At 29.4% G+C, this 17,762-nt stretch overlaps 5 protein-coding genes across 9 annotated transcripts; 3 read left to right on the forward strand and 2 right to left on the reverse strand.

The window, feature by feature from the left end:
• The first annotated feature begins 751 nt into the window (after positions 1 to 751).
• On the forward strand, positions 752 to 3,867 carry LOC119669479 (pre-rRNA 2'-O-ribose RNA methyltransferase FTSJ3). The gene is made up of 4 exons (XM_038079379.1): positions 752 to 870; positions 936 to 2,214; positions 2,533 to 3,047; positions 3,135 to 3,867. The coding sequence occupies exons 1-4, from the start codon at positions 804 to 806 to the stop codon at positions 3,704 to 3,706; spliced, it is 2,433 nt and encodes an 810-aa protein (XP_037935307.1). The 5' UTR covers positions 752 to 803; the 3' UTR covers positions 3,707 to 3,867.
• A 95-nt stretch (positions 3,868 to 3,962) lies between these two features.
• On the reverse strand, positions 3,963 to 8,509 carry LOC119669480 (solute carrier family 25 member 46). Of its 2 annotated transcripts, XM_038079380.1 has the most exons (9): positions 8,316 to 8,509; positions 8,130 to 8,246; positions 6,751 to 6,905; positions 6,510 to 6,575; positions 6,166 to 6,289; positions 5,944 to 6,102; positions 5,825 to 5,881; positions 4,672 to 4,887; positions 3,963 to 4,614 (listed from the first exon to the last, which is right to left on the reverse strand). In XM_038079380.1, the coding sequence occupies exons 1-9, from the start codon at positions 8,336 to 8,338 to the stop codon at positions 4,053 to 4,055; spliced, it is 1,479 nt and encodes a 492-aa protein (XP_037935308.1). In that variant the 5' UTR covers positions 8,339 to 8,509; the 3' UTR covers positions 3,963 to 4,052. The 2 variants fall into 2 exon arrangements, with proteins under 2 accessions (XP_037935308.1, XP_037935309.1); XM_038079381.1 differs by lacking the exon at positions 6,510 to 6,575 and having other exon boundaries at positions 3,964 to 4,614; positions 8,316 to 8,507.
• Positions 8,510 to 8,705: 196 nt separating this feature from the next.
• Positions 8,706 to 10,168, forward strand: LOC119669482 (39S ribosomal protein L3, mitochondrial). The gene is made up of 4 exons (XM_038079386.1): positions 8,706 to 8,860; positions 8,947 to 9,043; positions 9,094 to 9,638; positions 9,693 to 10,168. Exons 1-4 carry the CDS (start codon positions 8,823 to 8,825, stop codon positions 10,120 to 10,122), a joined length of 1,110 nt encoding a protein of 369 aa, XP_037935314.1. The 5' UTR covers positions 8,706 to 8,822; the 3' UTR covers positions 10,123 to 10,168.
• Positions 10,169 to 10,178: 10 nt separating this feature from the next.
• LOC119669483 (beta-lactamase-like protein 2 homolog) lies at positions 10,179 to 11,648 on the reverse strand. 2 transcript variants are annotated; one of them, XM_038079388.1, is made up of 5 exons: positions 11,435 to 11,648; positions 11,214 to 11,380; positions 10,819 to 11,028; positions 10,655 to 10,764; positions 10,179 to 10,590 (listed from the first exon to the last, which is right to left on the reverse strand). In XM_038079388.1, the coding sequence occupies exons 1-5, from the start codon at positions 11,551 to 11,553 to the stop codon at positions 10,321 to 10,323; spliced, it is 876 nt and encodes a 291-aa protein (XP_037935316.1). In that variant the 5' UTR covers positions 11,554 to 11,648; the 3' UTR covers positions 10,179 to 10,320. The 2 variants fall into 2 exon arrangements, with proteins under 2 accessions (XP_037935316.1, XP_037935315.1); XM_038079387.1 differs by having other exon boundaries at positions 10,819 to 11,043.
• A 1,801-nt stretch (positions 11,649 to 13,449) lies between these two features.
• LOC119669481 (ATP-binding cassette sub-family F member 2) lies at positions 13,450 to 17,551 on the forward strand. 3 transcript variants are annotated; one of them, XM_038079384.1, is made up of 5 exons: positions 13,450 to 13,536; positions 14,323 to 15,019; positions 15,102 to 15,607; positions 15,669 to 16,205; positions 17,260 to 17,551. In XM_038079384.1, exons 2-5 carry the CDS (start codon positions 14,338 to 14,340, stop codon positions 17,380 to 17,382), a joined length of 1,848 nt encoding a protein of 615 aa, XP_037935312.1. In that variant the 5' UTR covers positions 13,450 to 13,536; positions 14,323 to 14,337; the 3' UTR covers positions 17,383 to 17,551. The 3 variants fall into 3 exon arrangements, with proteins under 3 accessions (XP_037935312.1, XP_037935311.1, XP_037935313.1); XM_038079383.1 differs by lacking the exon at positions 13,450 to 13,536 and adding an exon at positions 13,585 to 13,727; XM_038079385.1 differs by lacking the exon at positions 13,450 to 13,536 and adding an exon at positions 13,840 to 13,859.
• The last annotated feature ends 211 nt before the right edge of the window (positions 17,552 to 17,762 follow it).

The following is a 17,762-nucleotide window of genomic DNA, read 5'->3' on the forward strand; positions in this document are numbered from 1 at the left end:
GTAAAATCTGGTGAGAACACCAATGCTGCGCAAATAAACAATACAAAAATTAATTTTGAAACCAAAATAGCTGATTTACACATCAACACAAATTTTATTTAAAATAAAAGTTCTGTTCTACGAGCTACTTGTAGTAAAACTTAAGTAAAACACAGGTACAGTACAAATTGTGAGCATAATACAAATAAAGTACCAAATTACACTCTTTACACATATTTTCATGGAACAGCTTTGTGTAAAATCTGGTGTGAACACCAGTGTCGCCCAAATAAACAATACAAAAATTAGTTTCAAATTAAAACAGCTGATTCACACATCAACACGAATTTTATTTGAAAGAAAATGTACGAGTAAAGTCTGTATAGCATTTTCAAATTTCGACAGGTATGTTACGCTCTCTTAGATGCTCTCATTTACTCGAAAATTTGTTGGTGAAACGCACTTGTGTATACAAGGTGTTACTCAAAGTTACTACGAGTAGCTCGTGGAACAGACCTTGTAAGTGTATATATTATTTGCATTGTTTAAGGTGCATAATTTAAATATGTATTTATATAAAAAAATAGCTTATGTATAAAACAAAAAAATATTAACTAATATATATGAAGTAAACTATAAAATTGTATTATAATTTATTTACTCCATTTTTCCCTGCTACGAAAATATTGCACTGAAACTCTGTTTGTTGCAAATTGTGCTTCAATAAAAATTTTTTAAGCACGTGTAAAGTATCGGTTAAACAATAAATACATGTTCGATATAATACTGTTGAATTTTCATTATATATATTAATTAATAATAAAATGGGTAAAAAAACCAAAGTTGGAAAAACTAGAAAGGATAAGTTTTATCAGTTAGCAAAAGAAACAGGTAAGTTGATTTATTAATGATTTATTAATAATATATGTAATTCTAAAGTGCTACCAAAATTATAGGTTTTCGATCTCGTGCTGCTTTTAAGTTAATTCAACTAAATAGGAAATTTGGTTTTCTTCAACAATCACAAGTATGTATAGATTTATGTGCTGCTCCAGGTGGCTGGATGCAAGTAGCAAAACAGAATATGCCAGTGTCGAGTATCGTTGTTGGTGTAGATTTGTATCCTATACGTCCAATAGCAGGTTGTATTGGCCTTGTAGAAGACATAACAACAGATAAATGTCGGCAATCGCTTACAAAAGAACTACAATCTTGGAAAGCTGATGTTGTTTTACATGATGGTGCACCCAATGTTGGTCGAAACTGGTTATTCGATGCGTACCAACAAATTTGTCTTACATTAAATGCACTAAAATTGGGTACACAATTCTTGCGGAGCGGCGGTTGGTTTGTAACTAAGGTTTTTCGCTCTAAAGATTATAACGCATTATTGTGGGTACTAAAACAATTATTTCGTAAAGTACATGCTACTAAACCAAGTGCATCACGTAAAGAATCTGCTGAAATCTTTGTTGTATGTCAAGGTTATTTGGCACCAGTTCGTATTGACCCACGTATACTTGATGCTAAATATGTTTTTGAAGAATTAGATTTGGAGGGTAAAAAAAAGGGTAGTTTACTACATCCAGAAAAACAAAAAAAAATAAAAGCAGAAGGTTATACGGAGCAAGATATTGCTTTACGAAATGACTTGGCGGCCACCGAATTTATGATTGCTGACAGTGGCTTAGCTGCATTACAAGGTATTGGCTCAATACGTATAGATGATGAACGTATTGCAAATCATCCAAAAACTACACAAGAAATACTTGAATGTTGTAAGGATATTAAAGTGCTTGGACGCAAAGACGTTAAAGGCTTACTTGCCTGGTGGAAAGCTATAAAGGAAGAACTTTTCACGGAGGAAGATAAAGATACAAAAGTAATTGAAGAGGAAGACGAATCAACTAAAAATCCTTTAACTAAAGAAGAAATTGAAGATATGGAGGATGAAGAGTTACAGCAACAAATTAATGATCTACAAGTTGAGGAACAAAAGGAAGTAAAACGAAAGCGCAAGAAAACTCAAAAAGAAAAAGCTAAGTTACATGAAAAAATGAATTTAAACATGGTTATAAAAGGAGACGAAGGCCCACACGAGGAAGGTGATCAAGAGATATTTACTTTAAATAATGTAAGAACGCAAGAGGACCTTGATGAAATGTTAGATGTGGCACCTGATTTCGATGTTGAAATGGATGATGAGAAACCTGAAAAATTGCCAAAATATAAAATGTAATTATTTTTAAATTTATTTTAAAATAATAAGTTTTTTAATTTTTACCGGATTTCAGGTCGTTAAATCGTCATAAAAACAGAAGATGGTCTAGAAGTAGACCGAAATAATTGTATTACAATTTTTTTTTTAAATTATATTAAAAAGCTTAACACAAATTAATAAATGTTTTATTATCATTTTTAAGTGTCAAATAAACGACCTAAAACCCGGTAAAAATTAAAAAACTTATTGATAAACAAATCGCTTTAACAATTAATTATTTATTGTTTTTATATAATTTTTAATATTATGTACATACATTTTATTTAATGTAGGTATAATAAAGATGATAAAAGACTTGATGATGATGCTAATTATGAAAATGATGACGAGCCAGACGTTTCTGAAGATGATGATTCCGAAAGTGACTATAATGAAGAGGGATTGGGATTAAGTGATAATGAGGAAAACAATGTTAATAAAACAAATATAAAGAAGAAGAAAAAAGTAGAACATCCTTTAATAAAATCAGGTGACTTTCGAGATAAAGATTCAAAGCGACAACACCGTGTACAATTGTGGTTTGAAAAGGATAACCTTCAACAAATTCAATCGGACGACGATGAAGATTACGATATAGATCGCCTCGCTAATGAATATAAAAGCAAGGGTGTTACAATTCTTGGAGATAATCAAAACAATGATGACAAAAATATTTTGCTTGGTAAAAAAGCTAAACGTCGTGCTAGACATGAAGTTGATAAAAAGTCATCATCGGAATCTTCATCCAGTGAGGACAGTGAAGAAGATTTAGAAGATATTGATAAAGTAAATAATGATATGGGCAAAGGTATATAAAAAGAAAAATTTATATAATTTTTTTATTTATGTCTATAATTTTTTATTTATACTTATAATTTTTTGTTCCTTTTTCCAGAACCTAAACAGAAAAAAATTCGACTATCAGAAGAGGAGCTTGCACTGGGTGCAATGATGATAAAAGGTAAAAAAACAAGAAGGGATCTAATTGATGGTGCTTGGAATCGTTATGCATTTAATGATGAGAATCTACCAGCTTGGTTTGTTCAAGATGAAGATGTGCATATGAAAAAACCTGTTCCAGTACCGAAGGAGCTAACAGAAGAATATCAACGTAAAGTACAGGAACTTAACGTACGTCCAATCAAAAAAGTAATGGAAGCCAAAGCTCGTAAACGGCGTCGTGCAGTTAAACGACTAGCGAAAGCTAAAAAACAAGCAGAGAAGATAATGGAAAACGTTGATGCGACAGCACAAGAAAAAGCTAAACAATTAAAAAAAATATATAAAAATACACAAGAAAAGAAAAAAGAAGTAACATATGTTGTTGCTAAGAAACATCAAACTGGAAAAAGAGCAAGACGTCCAGCAGGTGTGAAAGGAAGGTATCGTGTTGTCGATCCAAGACAGAAAAAGGACAAACGGGCAGTAGACGCTAAAACAAAGAGGGATAAGAGAAAGAGAAAGTAAAAATTAGTAATTTAATTGGATTTATATAATTAATAAATATTTTAGTGTCTGTTTACTTTACATTATTTGTACTGTGTATAAGCCTATATATACAGTACAAATAATGGAGATACCTAATGTAATATAACATAAAAAATATATTTTGTTAAACATGACTGTTACTGCACTCTTTTTATTATTGTAGACAACTTATCACAATACTATTGAAAATAATATGCAAACATATCAACAATTTTTTTTATTCTCCTAAAAAATATATAATTATTTTTAAATGTAACTTAATTTCGATTATAATCAATTTATAATTTAAAAACAAACAAGCTTTAACTTTTAAGAACAAATCAATTTATTCAACATAATGATCTTCATCCGCTGCAATTTCATCCAAATTACTATTTGAACTGATAGTAGTTGGCGATATAGTTGATGAATTTGAATTTAAGCCTCTATCTAAGTTATAATATTGTATTACTCTTTGAGGTGGACGATTAGATACAATTTCTGTTATTTGATTCACCACCCATTTAGTTAGTTTTATAACTGCAATATGTGCTGCAAATTGCAAAATGATGGCACCAAAGCCTTTATAAAGTCCCGCAACACCTTCACTGGCAACAGTGGTGCGATAACAATCAATTACACCCTGATAGTTGGTCAATATGGGTACAACCGCAACACCATTGTCTAAATTATCTATTATAGTACGTGTACCTTGTAATTGTATACGATGTAATATCGTTTCAAAGGGATAAAAAATCATTTCGGAAGTAAGCATTGATATCAAATTCGAATATATCTCAACATTTTGATTTTCCAGTGAATCATCTTTATACTTTGCGCCTTTACTCTCCTGCGAATTTTTTATACGTCGACGTATTATACGCGATGAAAGACCTTTGATGACCAGACTAAAAGAAAAAAATTAATTTAATATGTTGTTTTTGGGTACTATATTCAAGAATTACCTAAATAGATATTTCGTTATGCCCAATGAAACGCTAGGCCCAATTAAGGCCCATGCTGGCAGCATTCTACCTTTTTGTGGTGAACTCCAATAAAGCAATCGAAGAGTACCTTCGCGAAATACATCTAACAGTCCAGGTTTTTCACTGGCAATATCACTTTGTACAGTTTCGACTAGAGAAGCTGAATAATATGGTACGACGATGGCGATACTCACACTAAATAGAAGTAAAACAATAAATCTTGGTTTAGCGTAGCTTGGATAATTATCAACTGTTTATAACCAAATATATATGACAACAATGAATAAATTGCAATTGTACGACAAAGTGAATTTACAAATAACTAGTGTAAAAAAATTAAATTATTTAAATGATTTTATCAAATGTATAATAATATACAGTTATCTTGGTATCTCATAAACCATACCATGGTCTAATTATGGCTTCACAAACAAGTCATTGTGTTATAAATATGTAAGTTAATCATTTTTCAATCAATATTACATTTATGAAGATGACGATAGATTTTCACATTTACGCTGCCACATGAATTTATCAAGCTATATATTTAAGATTTTTTTAAAAAGCGTCATTGAACTACATCGAGTCGTTACGTGAAAATTCTTAAGGTTTGTTAAAATCTTAATAAATATGTTGATATATTTCGACGGAATAATAATCTGTGACTTCGTCTACATGAATTAAAATTTGTTAGTAGTTTACCTCGTTAAACTTTGACGTAAAATTTTTTTTTTAGAAAATTAAGACTAGGCCTAAGGTATAAGATCGTTACCTGGAAATCACAGGAAACGAACAGATAAGAAATGGTAATATTTTGTTCTGCATTTCACAGAGTATGTAGATATTAGTGTTCTTAACATTCGTATCTAAAAGGTGGATTTTAACAGCAATGAATAATTAATCTCACAGGAAAAATATATAGACTCAGAAATCAGTCGACATTTCATAAAATAAGCATTTATATACTTTACAGTTGCCAAATATACTTTTAATTGATTATATACACCTTAATAAGATAAATGTCACCTACTTATGTATAAAAGTTTAATTAATATAAATTTAAATAGTGAGTTCGACATTATTACAATTGGTGAACCCAAATATGACTTAATCAAATCCAAATAACTCTTACCATTTTAATATTAAATGTTGACCAAAGCGCTTTGTGCCAGTACGATTATCTACTTCCCTGAAAAAAAATTTTATTAATTACTATTTCAAGAATTACTGATAAACAATATATCAACTTACTTTGGCCAAGATGTTATTTTACATAGGACATCTTCAATGGCTAGTGACATACCACGTACTAAAAGGCAACTGCCAAGTCCTTTCCATAGCGTTGTAACACCTTGCCGTCTGTGTAAATGAATAATTGTTGGAAATAAGCCCAATGGATGTAAATGATACCTTAATGTAAATATGTTTTTTTTATCAATATGATTTTGAAAATAATTTTTATTAAAAAAATACTTTTGCGATGCATTATAAACCTGACATTGCCTTCGCAGGACAATGAACGGATGACTCAATAAATTTTCAGTAACTAAGCTAACCCATTGTACAGTATATCCAAGATATTTACGTATAGATATTTCTGTAAATAAAATATAGCATTATTCCAATACGTATATGTTATTTTATGAACTAAAATAGCTAAAACAAAATAAATTACATAAAAGAAAGAGTTACTAAAAAATTATTTATATGTTAATAATAAAGAATTGGATAATATAGAGTAACTAAAAAATAATAATAATGATAAATGAGTTAGGTAGTAATTAGTTAGTTAGCAAAGTACATTAAAAATGACATACTTTTACTGTTTGGTATACTATTTCTACGTATACTCCTTGCTTGACCAAAGGATTCAGGATAATTTTCTTCAAATAAATCAATAAAAAAACAAATAGGCGTACAAAAAAATAAAGGTTAATGTAGAAAAATAAAATTAAACATAAAACTAATATATTTATATAAATATAAATAGGTTTAGGGTATTTGAAATTATTGAAGGTTAATGATATGATAGCATATTATATTATCAATATAACGTACCATCTTCTTGACTGTCATAGAAATTGTCGAGCCCTCTACTTCTTTCTAATGGCAAAGATAAATCCCGATCTGAGTTAACATTTCTTAAGCCAGTTGTGTTATCATTTTGTAAACTATTTAAATATACTTGATATCGATCGTCATCTAACATGAGCCTGAAATACAATAGAAACGAAATTTTACTTAAATGGACTTAGAAAAAATATAGAAAAATAAATATAAATAAAGAATACATTTCAAGCAAGTTCAACAAGTTATTTATATTATATTTTAATCTGTATTTATAACATATAATAATATGCAATATAAAATGTATGAAATATATGTATATAATATGTAATAACAATAATAAATGCTTTGAAAGGACTACTGAACAGCTACAACGTTTGAACCCGTTCCACTTGATCAATGAAAATAGCTTCAATAATGTTTCATCAAACGAAGATCAATAGTCTACGCATATAACAATATTCATAACATCCATCCACCATCAAATTCTAAAGTCAATGTGGTTTTGTAGGGCAAAAATTTGACACTGTACCTTCTATAACAATATTAACATAACTGCTTGAAAATAAAGTTCTTCAAAACATAGTCAACGACCCCAATACGTTCCTAATTATTAACATCTTAACTGCTAAGGAAATTAGAGGACAAACAGAAGCTTGCAGGGTTGTTAATACTGCTCCGACCACTTTATTACATCACATTATCTCATTCTTGTTTAACATAAAATAGTGGATTAAAAATATTTGATAGTATCAAAAAAAATTACTCGTTAGTTTTTTTTGTAACTAGTTGAAGTATTTAGAAGCGTTGTTAAGCACATAATTTGATTTTTTTGCAATGAAAAGAAAAACTTTTCTTCAAGTAATTCACGAATGGTTTTAAGGCGGTGGTAAGACTGCATAGGTAAGGTTAGGTTATACCGGCGGTTCCTAGGGTCCACTTAAATCTATTGGCCCATTATGTACAATGAAGTAACACAGGGTTTAAAACCACCTTTGGCGAAGCTTGCAATGCTGTTTAGTGGGCGGTCTTGTAGTTGATCAAGATCTTTAAGTAAGGGGGTCCTTAAAATGTTCCACCGTCGATGTGCACAAGCTGGGCGGAAGCAAAGTAGATGACAGATGCTTTTATCGTTAAACTGCATAACTTGTAAGCAATAAATTTGCTCAATATAAGCAGACTAGCCTATTATAATAAGATATAATAATCGCGTATAACAGTCTTCCAATATCGCAGATATTATACAAACAAAATTTTTTTCAAAATATCATGAAAAATATTGGACTCTGTTATATACTATTAACAAAACAATACTATAAAAATTAATTTTATATAAAAAAGTTACCGTTGTTACATATTTGAATACTTACTGTCTGGGCCGCTGAGGTATGTTACCTTCCGTCATTTGCCTTGTTAGATCGGAACCACTTTGGGTGCTTTCTAGTTGATCATCTTCGTTAAGTTTTTGTTTTTGATTTGTCGCATACCTATCAATTACAACATATTTCTTAAATTTTACACTTCATAAAAGTTTATAAACATACATCTTAACTTACATTAACGTTGAATAATTACTCATAGCTTATATTTAACGAGATATAATATATTTACTGAATGTAAATAATTACTATAAATAATTCACTTTCAAAAATATATTACAAAATATAATTTTCTGCATTGGGTTAGAATATACAAGTAAAATATTTGCAGGACAATTGACGAGTGCTGTCATTAACAGTTGCTTTAGTATGTTCAGTGAAAATATAAATAAAAAAAAATATAGAAAAATTATCTGTCGTTAACAATATATGTACATTAATTTGTACTATAACTGAAAAAGTTATTTTAAATAATTACTGAACTTCATAATAAAATATATGAAACATACTTTAGCAATTTTAAATAATTAAATTGAATATTAAAAATTGTGATTTTGAATTTTATTGAACACCCTTCACGAGAAGTTAAACAGCTGAATTTCAATTTAGTGTGGTTGTCTACATAATAAAATATCTAATATTTTAGTGAAATATATATATGATAAATATAAAGTAAATTTAATTATGCTAAACTCAGTGTTATATAGTTTTAGTCGTTTACGGTAAATCTGCATATAAAATCAAAATTTTTTCATTCACTAATATATTGTATTATATTTTTTTAACCTATAAAAAATGGTTTGTGCAGTATTAATCCGGTTGTGGTTACACAAGTTCGCGAGAAGGGTCATCTAAATCGGCCCCGTCTGCGAAATCCTTATTGGTTTGCAAAAAAAACAAGAACTGTAAGTCAAATTCAGTTTCATAGTCGCTATATATTAAGCTTTTATTTCAGATACATGAAGATTATGTGACAGCAGAAAATAAATCATTTATAAAAGAAGTAGTGCACGACACTTATGGACCACCAGCACTTATAAAAGGCGTATCATCTTATAATCAAAATGAAAATAAACTTCTTAAAGTTATAGAATTTGAAAAACAAGAGTGGGATCCAAAGGTTAGACGTTGTGGGGTTATAGCGCGTAAAATAGGTCAATATCCAATGTGGCTTAAAAATGGTGAAAAAATAAGAACGACACTGCTTCAAGTTGTTGATAATCATGTTATCAAATATATACCACCAGAAGAATATACACCAGCACATAAACCAAATGTTAAGCAAATAAACAAATATGGGTGTTTGCTTGTTGGAGCTGAAAGTACCGATCCATCTACTCTAACTAAAGAGTACTGTGGTTTATTTAAAGCGTCTGGTGTTATGCCAACAAAAAATCTTGCAAGGTTTATTGTATCACCAAAAGCAGCTATACCGCCTGGTACACCCTTAAATGTAGATCATTTTCGTGTCGGAGATGTAGTTGATGTTCGCGGAAAAACGTAAATGTAACTAAATATAACTAAGAATTTACTTTAATAATAAATTATTTTTAGAATTTATCGGAATTTTCAAGGTGTGGTGAAAAGGCATGGTTTTAAAGGTATGCCTGCATCTCATGGTGTTACAAAAACTCATCGTCGTCCTGGTAATATTGGCGGTGGAGGTGAAAAAGGTCGCGTGTGGCCAGGCACTAAATTACCTGGACACATGGGTAATCGGTGGCGTAAAGCAAAAGGTCTGCGCATATGGCGTATAAATACCAAATACAATGTAATGTGGGTACAAGGCTTTGGAATACCTGGCGACGTAAATAGTTTGGTGTACATATATGATACAATATTACCGTTAAGAAAACCAAATACCGCACCACCATTTCCAACTGCACTAAGAGAAGCTGGAAGCGATGAAACCAACGAAGGTGATATTTGGCATGAAGAAGTTCATGATTTTAGAAATGAATCCATAACATTTAAGCCAGAATAAATAACTTAAATAAATTTCTTAATAAAGCAGTAAGTTTATATTTTAAGTGAGCTTTATTTTAATGGAATATAATATAAATATCTTCATTGAGTATATATTGTAAAAGTTTCATACATATTGCTACAAAGCACTCCTTTTTTATATAAATTTTACATAAATTTACCACTCCCGAAAAGAAAATTGTAAAGAATTGAATTATTATAATGTACTATTCCGCTGATACTCATAAAATCTCTCTTCATTTTCTTCAAATACTTTAAGTTTGCCTTCTTTAAGCAACTTCTCTAAGTGATGTCCAACATTATAGGCAGCAGCTGGCCATAATTCTGCAGGGGTTTCTTTATAAACATCTTTTACGACATCCATAGCTTGCCAGCGTTTATTTGAATTTTTATAGAAAAATTGCATTATTTGCTCTTCACGTTGGTTTCTGTGTGCAATATAAAATTTTATTTTATCAATTGGATCCTAGTTAAAAAATTATAGAATTATAGAAATTAATAAAATAATAATACAATCTTAAATTCCATACATTAACTATATTGCCGTGACCTGGATAAATAACTTGCGGTTTTATTTCCAAAATTTTATCCAAACTCTTCATGTAATGGTATAAATCTTCAAACACAGCAGTCCCCTCACCTATACCAGTTACTTAAATTACTTAAGTTATTGCATAAAAATATCAAATCCTACCTAAAATACAGTCTCCACTAAATAATATACCATCTTCTGTAGTTAATACGACGTGGTCTGTGGTATGTCCAGGTGTGTGTACTATTTTTACTTTTGTACCATCAGCATCGAATTCTTGATTATCCCGTAGAGTTTCTACTTTAACATTTGATGGTATTTCAGAATAAACATCTGGTGCATCGGTACGAGGAAATTTGTAAACCTTACAATCTGCATAAACCTTTGCTTTAAAAATTTGTTAAAACCATAAATAATTTATTACCACGTTCGATTTTGTGTTATTTATAACATGCATTAGGAAAAATTAATAAAGGAACGTGCTAACATGCATTTTATTGTACAATTATACAAACAATTCTTAAGTACTACGAGTATATAACGACCTTTAAACTTACCATTTTCAGCACAACTTTTAATGATGCTGCCTACGCCCCCAATGTGATCATGGTGCCAATGTGTCAAAATTATTGTACCAATTGTGGCTTTTTCGTTATCGAGTACGCCTTTTAAATGTGTTATATATTCAGGAACGTCTAAGTCACCAGTATCAATTAATATTCGTCTGAAATTCAACTCAGCGTAATTTGAATTTATAACTGTTGAACTTTGTACTCACCTCCTGCCGGTACCAATTAAGTAAGTATTAGTTCCTTGAAGAGTCATAGGACTTGGATTGCACCCAAGTATTCGTATAATAGATGCAGTTAGACGTGTTACAGGTGGTATTAAAGCCATATTTATTAATAAAAATAATACCGAATAACTTGCTGACTATTACCAAAGTCTATATTATTGTTATCAAATTGACCCTACTGTAAATAAAAACATATGGCTTAAGTGCATATTATAGAAATGTTAAGTATGGAAAAATTTTACATGTTATGGCAGTCCTGACACTCTGCATGATGTCAGGTAAACTCCAAATGATAAAAGGAGTTATATGAATAACTTTTTTCTCGACATGGGTCTTATGTTATTAGATTTTTATCTGTGATTTCTAGATTTTTGATTCTTGTTCTTGTATTTTGTTTCTTGATTTTCTATACATCTTGACTTAGTAATTATTAGTTCTGTTCTGCAAACAACTCAGTAAACTTCGAGTTAAACACAAAAAAAGTACAAACTGGGAGCGAGAGCAAATAAAATAGTATTTCACGTTTTTTTAACGAAATTTCATGTAAAAGCTTTGTTCAAGTTAGCAACTATAAATTATATTTTTATTTCCTATTAAATTTAACAGCAAGTAAAAATTTAATGTTCAAATTGAAGACATGCAGTTCATGAAATTTTTTATTTATTTATTATTTTATTTAATTTTACATTTTAAATTGAAACTTTTTCATTCCACATTTAACTAATAGATTAAATTCAAAATTAAATAACTGATGTCTTTTACTTACTGTTGAAATATATTTATGTATACTTGCAATAATTCGAAACTCATGGAACAAGTCTATTTAAGGCAAGTAAAAAACAAATTCGAATAAATTGACGTTAATTTTACACTTTTGCGAATATAACATAACCGACTAATCAGGTCGAACTACTTCTTCAATATTCTGTAAAACATCAGCTGATTGCTATTAATGTGAATTATTCAAAAAATTTTTAATTTGAATCGATTATCGAATTACATCCGAATACACCTAAATTAATTAGTTAGATATAAGGTCTAAATAACGTGTAAAGTGAGCAAGTTGGTGCAGAGTTGGTGATTATTTTAATTACTCTACATTACATTTTTATATTTACAATCACCGAACCTTAAGCACATTTGGGTATTATATGTAAACATACTGTTATAGTATTATACTCAACGCATTTTTGAGATTATCTAGACAAGCGTGTAGGGTTAGTTACATTTGTCATAGAAGTACGACATAAGCACATACTTATTTTTGATATCTATTGGCTTGGTAAATGCTGCCTCAAATGATTCTAATATGACAATAATGGGTGCAAGTTGTAACAAACACAAAGAGAAGCTATAACGTGGTGCAGACTATTATTTTTAGTGTCATTTAAGAAAGAACATTTAATAATGACATTTAAAAATAGTCTGTATCTTTGAATGACACGCAATCAACATATTGGCACATTGTTCAACTTCTCGCCAACATGTTGTGAATGATAGTCTGTCACCCATTCAAGAGCATATATTTGCATGGTTGCACTAACACATTTACGGCGTGCGAAAACACCCTTATTCTTTAAAAATTTTGTTTGAATGACAACTCTTGAATGAAAACAGCTTATCAAAATAAATTTCAAACAAAACTAAATTATAAACAAGTATATAAATCCATAATCATTTCTCTTCTGGAAATATATTTTGCAATGTTGCATTCGACATTTTTGGTGTGATTGCCCTTAATATATATTTTTAACTAAGTAGGAAAGCATAAAATCTCTTGGTACAGCGACCTTCTCTTCATAAGCGACCTTAATCAAATAAACTGCTTAAATGAAGACAATGGCAACATACTATATGTTCAAAAATACAATAAATTTGTATGCGTTTTATACAACATTTTATATTATTAAAATTTAATTCAATTGAGTCTTTTTTGAAGTATCAGTCAAAATAATAATTAATTTTTACATTGAATATAAAAAACTTAATGCTTTATAATCATTTCCAAAAATTAATTTACTAATAAATTTGTTGTGATTATTTGCGAGTTTGTATGAACGTATAAATCGCATTTTCTTGCAGAGGTAAACAACATTAAATTATTTATGGAACATAGCAAATATTGACAGCTGGTTTTTTTTATAAACATAGTTACAAAATTTGTTCTCTTCGTTGTAAATCAGTTGCCAGTACGGAGGCGCTTTTTTTAGCACGTGAAAATTTATTTTTTAAAACGTGAATTAATTATTGAGCACGTCAGTTTAATTCCATAAAGGTGTGTAAGAATGTTCGTTAAGGCAGAATATTATATTTTTAAACAAATTGTGAAAAATTATTTAGTATATTTACTCAAAACTATATAATATTGCAAATATTGAATTTCGCAAGAAACAAAGAACCAAAATTGGTAAAAAAATTCCGATATATAGTAATATACATATATATTCGTATTTCTCTTTGTATAAATTTTACCTGTTCATTGCTAAATGTAAAATGAACTACCTGAGTTAATACGTAGATTAAGATTTGCTTTAACAAAGTGCTTAAGAAAAATGAAAATTTTGTTCAAATAAATTTTAATTATAGATATTACCATTTAATGCATTGCTTAACACATTTTAAACACAATTAATTGTTCTATTAGGGCTGTTGTTAAGGGCTGTCAAAGAAAATTAATTTGTATTTTAATATATTTTCTACACTTGTGTAAATATTGAAAGTATGAATTTTAATTGATTTTTTTACTAAAGAGTGTCCATAAATTTTTATATAATAAAATTTTCATTTAATTTAAGAATAGCATTGAAAATTGTTACAATTTTTTTTCTTGTATTTTTTCTAAATTTTTAAAATTGAAATATATATTTAAGGTTCTGTGTTAAAAAATGCCATCTGATGCAAAAAAACGCGATGCTCAACGCAAAAAGGATGCCAAAAATAAAAAAATCCAGCAGGTTTCTTCGTCTAAAAAGGGAATAGCAGTAAACGGCACTAATGGCGTAACTGAAACTCGTGAAATGACTGAAGAAGAGAAATTGTGCGCCAAATTGGAAGAAGAAGCCAGGATTAGCGCTGAAGCTCGCTCCTGTACTGGTTCATCGGCAGTGCATCCACGCTCTCGAGATATTAAAATGGCTAACTTTTCCATAACATTTTTTGGATCTGAACTTTTGCAGGATACTATGCTTGAGCTAAATTGTGGGCGACGTTATGGCTTAATTGGTCTAAATGGTTGTGGTAAATCTTCGTTACTATCTGTGCTTGGTTATCGTGAAGTCCCCATACCAGACCATATAGACATATTCCACTTAACACGCGAAATACCTGCTAGTACCAAAAGTGCATTAGAGTGTGTTATGGAAGTGGATGAAGAACGTATTAAACTTGAAAAACTCGCTGAAGAGTTAGCAATGAGCGAAGATGACGATGCACAAGAGCAACTGATTGACATATACGAGCGCTTAGATGATATGTCTGCAGATCAAGCTGAAGCTAAGGCGGCCCGGATATTGCATGGTCTTGGCTTCGATAAAGCTATGCAGCAAAAACAAGCTAAAGACTTTTCAGGTAAACTAAAAACATTTGCATTTTATTTTTTATGCAATTTTTTTTACTATTTTTAATATATTTTAAAATTATTTTATTTAAGGCGGTTGGCGTATGAGAATTGCTTTAGCACGCGCTCTGTTTGTCAAACCTCATTTATTGTTACTTGACGAACCTACAAATCATTTGGATTTGGATGCATGTGTATGGCTTGAAGAAGAACTTAAAACATATAAACGTATACTTGTACTTATATCGCATTCTCAAGATTTCCTCAATGGTGTCTGTACTAATATTATTCATATGACCAAAAAGCGACTTAAATATTATACCGGCAATTATGAGGCATTTGTACGCACAAGAATGGAATTATTAGAAAACCAAATGAAGCAATATAATTGGGAGCAAGATCAAATAGCACATATGAAGAATTATATTGCAAGATTTGGTCATGGTTCTGCAAAACTGGCACGTCAAGCACAATCAAAGGAAAAAACTTTAGCTAAGATGGTGGCCCAAGGTTTGACAGAGAAAGTAACAGATGATAAAATATTAAACTTCTATTTCCCATCATGTGGTAAAGTGCCACCACCCGTAATAATGGTGCAGGTAAGAAGTTTTAAATTTATGTGTATAAGAATTATATCTTAATATTATTTTTTTTTATTAGAACGTTAATTTCCGTTATAATGAAACCACGCCATGGATTTATAAAAATCTTGAATTTGGTATCGATTTAGATACTCGTTTAGCTTTGGTTGGTCCTAATGGTGCTGGCAAATCGACCTTACTTAAATTGTTATATGGTGATTTAGTTCCAACATCAGGCATGATACGTAAAAATTCACATTTACGTATTGCACGCTACCATCAACATTTACATGAATTACTGGATCTGGATGCTAGTCCACTGGAGTATATGATGCGTGCTTTTCCTGACGTTAAGGAAAAAGAGGAAATGCGTAAAATTATTGGTCGATATGGACTGACAGGCAGACAACAAGTATGTCCCATTAGACAGTTATCAGATGGTCAACGTTGCCGTGTAGTATTTGCCTGGTTAGCTTGGCAAGTTCCACATTTATTGCTACTCGATGAACCTACTAATCATTTGGATATGGAAACTATTGATGCTTTAGCGGACGCAATTAATGACTTCGATGGTGGAATGGTGTTAGTTAGTCACGATTTTCGTCTGATTAATCAGGTCAGTTTATATGTCAATCAAAATTTAAATTAATATAATTAAATTTTTTTTAATTATTATCATTAATATTTTGTATACATATTACTCTTTTATTTTATATCTTTTTCCCATGCTTAATTATTATCTACACATTTGTTATAAACATTAATATAATTTAAATATTCATTATACATAAATGTATATAAACTATTAGATTAATACTAATTCATGCATATTATAGTTATTAAAATTAACTATAATATTATTAAATTAAATAACTATAATAATTCCGAATATTAAGATAGACTAAACACTTTTTTTAGAAAATATTTATTAAAACTTAGATATCATTTATTGATAGCAATCTAATGCAAAATAGTTTAATCAGTAGTGCTGTTTGAAAAAAAATATTTTAAGATTTTTTTTAACAAATGACAAATTGTTAGACTACGTCAACTTACTTGGTTAGAAATTAAAGGTGGGCAATAAAAAAAGGAAATGGAAACAAATGCTTTAAGCTAGTATATTATCTTAATTCTTTTTCAGTGCGCGGGGCCTAGTTGTCGAGTTCCTTATTCTTAGTTAACTTTAAAATTAATTTTAGTGTTAAACAAATAAATAAATAAAATAATTCCCTTAGTCCATAGGTTCTATACTGTGTTGTTATTATTGAAGACCAGTTAGAAATGGTGAATGCCATTTCAAATTGCCAGATAGGTGCCTTCGAGACGTTCTTGCAACTTTACAGTGTAAAGTGTAATGCAATGTGCTGTAATTAGTGATGTTTTCGAAGTTAGCAAATAAATTTTGCTCTTAAATGTTATTTTTTCTTAACCACCTATTGAATTAAGGTTGAAAGTTGAGATAGTGATAATTATATCTGCAGCATATTACTTAATTTTTATAACGTTGAAAAAGTGCTTTCAATTTTTAAACAATATTCACTTTCTGACATATAAATATTAAGTTGACACTACTATTTATGACAAAATTTATTCTATATTTGATATATTATTTTTATTAATAATATTTTATATTTGTTAATATCGATTAATTATTTATTTTATAATTTCAGGTTGCCGAAGCAATTTGGATCTGTGAGAATGAGACAGTAACTAAATGGAATGGTAACATTCTAGATTACAAGGATCATCTCAAAAATAAAATCTCAGACGAAAATGATCGAAAGAAGAAATAAGTATTTTTATTTAAAGAAATTAGTTACACGAATTTGCAAATTATTAATTTGAACTTATATTCTTTATGGTAATAGATAAACTATTTAAATTATATACAAATTTTTGTGATTTAGCAAATATTTATTATTGTATTTTCTTTAAACTATAAAACATTAGAAGGCACACAAATAAGCAAAACTATATATATATACAATATGTTTATTTTATTTAGATATTCAATTTTTTTTAATTAAATGAAACCCAAATTTTTTGTTAAATTATGCATATATTATTAATGTATTTAAGAATAAAACTATTTTGAATAAAAAAATGTTAAAGTTGTATAAATAGAACATAAAATTATATTTTATAAACTCTATAAATAATGTTCGAATAATAA

The sequence above is a fragment of the Teleopsis dalmanni genome, chromosome 1, assembly GCF_002237135.1.
Source record: "Teleopsis dalmanni isolate 2A chromosome 1, ASM223713v2, whole genome shotgun sequence".
Classification (NCBI taxonomy): domain Eukaryota; kingdom Metazoa; phylum Arthropoda; class Insecta; order Diptera; family Diopsidae; genus Teleopsis; species Teleopsis dalmanni.

Excerpts from the sequence above, each read along its gene's own strand:
- LOC119669481 (XM_038079384.1), top strand. The coding sequence starts at position 14,338 with ATGCCATCTGATGCAAAAAAACGCGATGCTCAACGCAAAAAGGATGCC. Across the intron at positions 15,020-15,101 it reads ACAAGCTAAAGACTTTTCAG|GCGGTTGGCGTATGAGAATT; the intron begins GTAAACTAAAAA and ends ATTTTATTTAAG. Across the intron at positions 16,206-17,259 it reads ATTTTCGTCTGATTAATCAG|GTTGCCGAAGCAATTTGGAT; the intron begins GTCAGTTTATAT and ends TTATAATTTCAG.
- LOC119669482 (XM_038079386.1), top strand. The coding sequence starts at position 8,823 with ATGCTAAACTCAGTGTTATATAGTTTTAGTCGTTTACG. Across the intron at positions 8,861-8,946 it reads TATAGTTTTAGTCGTTTACG|TATTAATCCGGTTGTGGTTA; the intron begins GTAAATCTGCAT and ends TGGTTTGTGCAG. Across the intron at positions 9,639-9,692 it reads GTTGATGTTCGCGGAAAAAC|AATTTATCGGAATTTTCAAG; the intron begins GTAAATGTAACT and ends AATTATTTTTAG.
- LOC119669479 (XM_038079379.1), top strand. The coding sequence starts at position 804 with ATGGGTAAAAAAACCAAAGTTGGAAAAACTAGAAAGGATAAGTTTTAT. Across the intron at positions 871-935 it reads TCAGTTAGCAAAAGAAACAG|GTTTTCGATCTCGTGCTGCT; the intron begins GTAAGTTGATTT and ends CCAAAATTATAG. Across the intron at positions 2,215-2,532 it reads AAATTGCCAAAATATAAAAT|GTATAATAAAGATGATAAAA; the intron begins GTAATTATTTTT and ends TATTTAATGTAG.
- LOC119669483 (XM_038079387.1), bottom strand. The coding sequence starts at position 11,553 with ATGGCTTTAATACCACCTGTAACACGTCTAACTGCATCTATTATACGA. Across the intron at positions 11,381-11,434 it reads TTAATTGGTACCGGCAGGAG|ACGAATATTAATTGATACTG; the intron begins GTGAGTACAAAG and ends GTTGAATTTCAG. Across the intron at positions 10,591-10,654 it reads GTCACGGCAATATAGTTAAT|GATCCAATTGATAAAATAAA; the intron begins GTATGGAATTTA and ends TTTTTTAACTAG.
- LOC119669480 (XM_038079380.1), bottom strand. The coding sequence starts at position 8,338 with ATGAGTAATTATTCAACGTTAAT. Across the intron at positions 6,103-6,165 it reads GTTTATAATGCATCGCAAAA|GTATCATTTACATCCATTGG; the intron begins GTATTTTTTTAA and ends ATTTACATTAAG. Across the intron at positions 5,882-5,943 it reads AAAATAACATCTTGGCCAAA|GGAAGTAGATAATCGTACTG; the intron begins GTAAGTTGATAT and ends ATTTTTTTTCAG.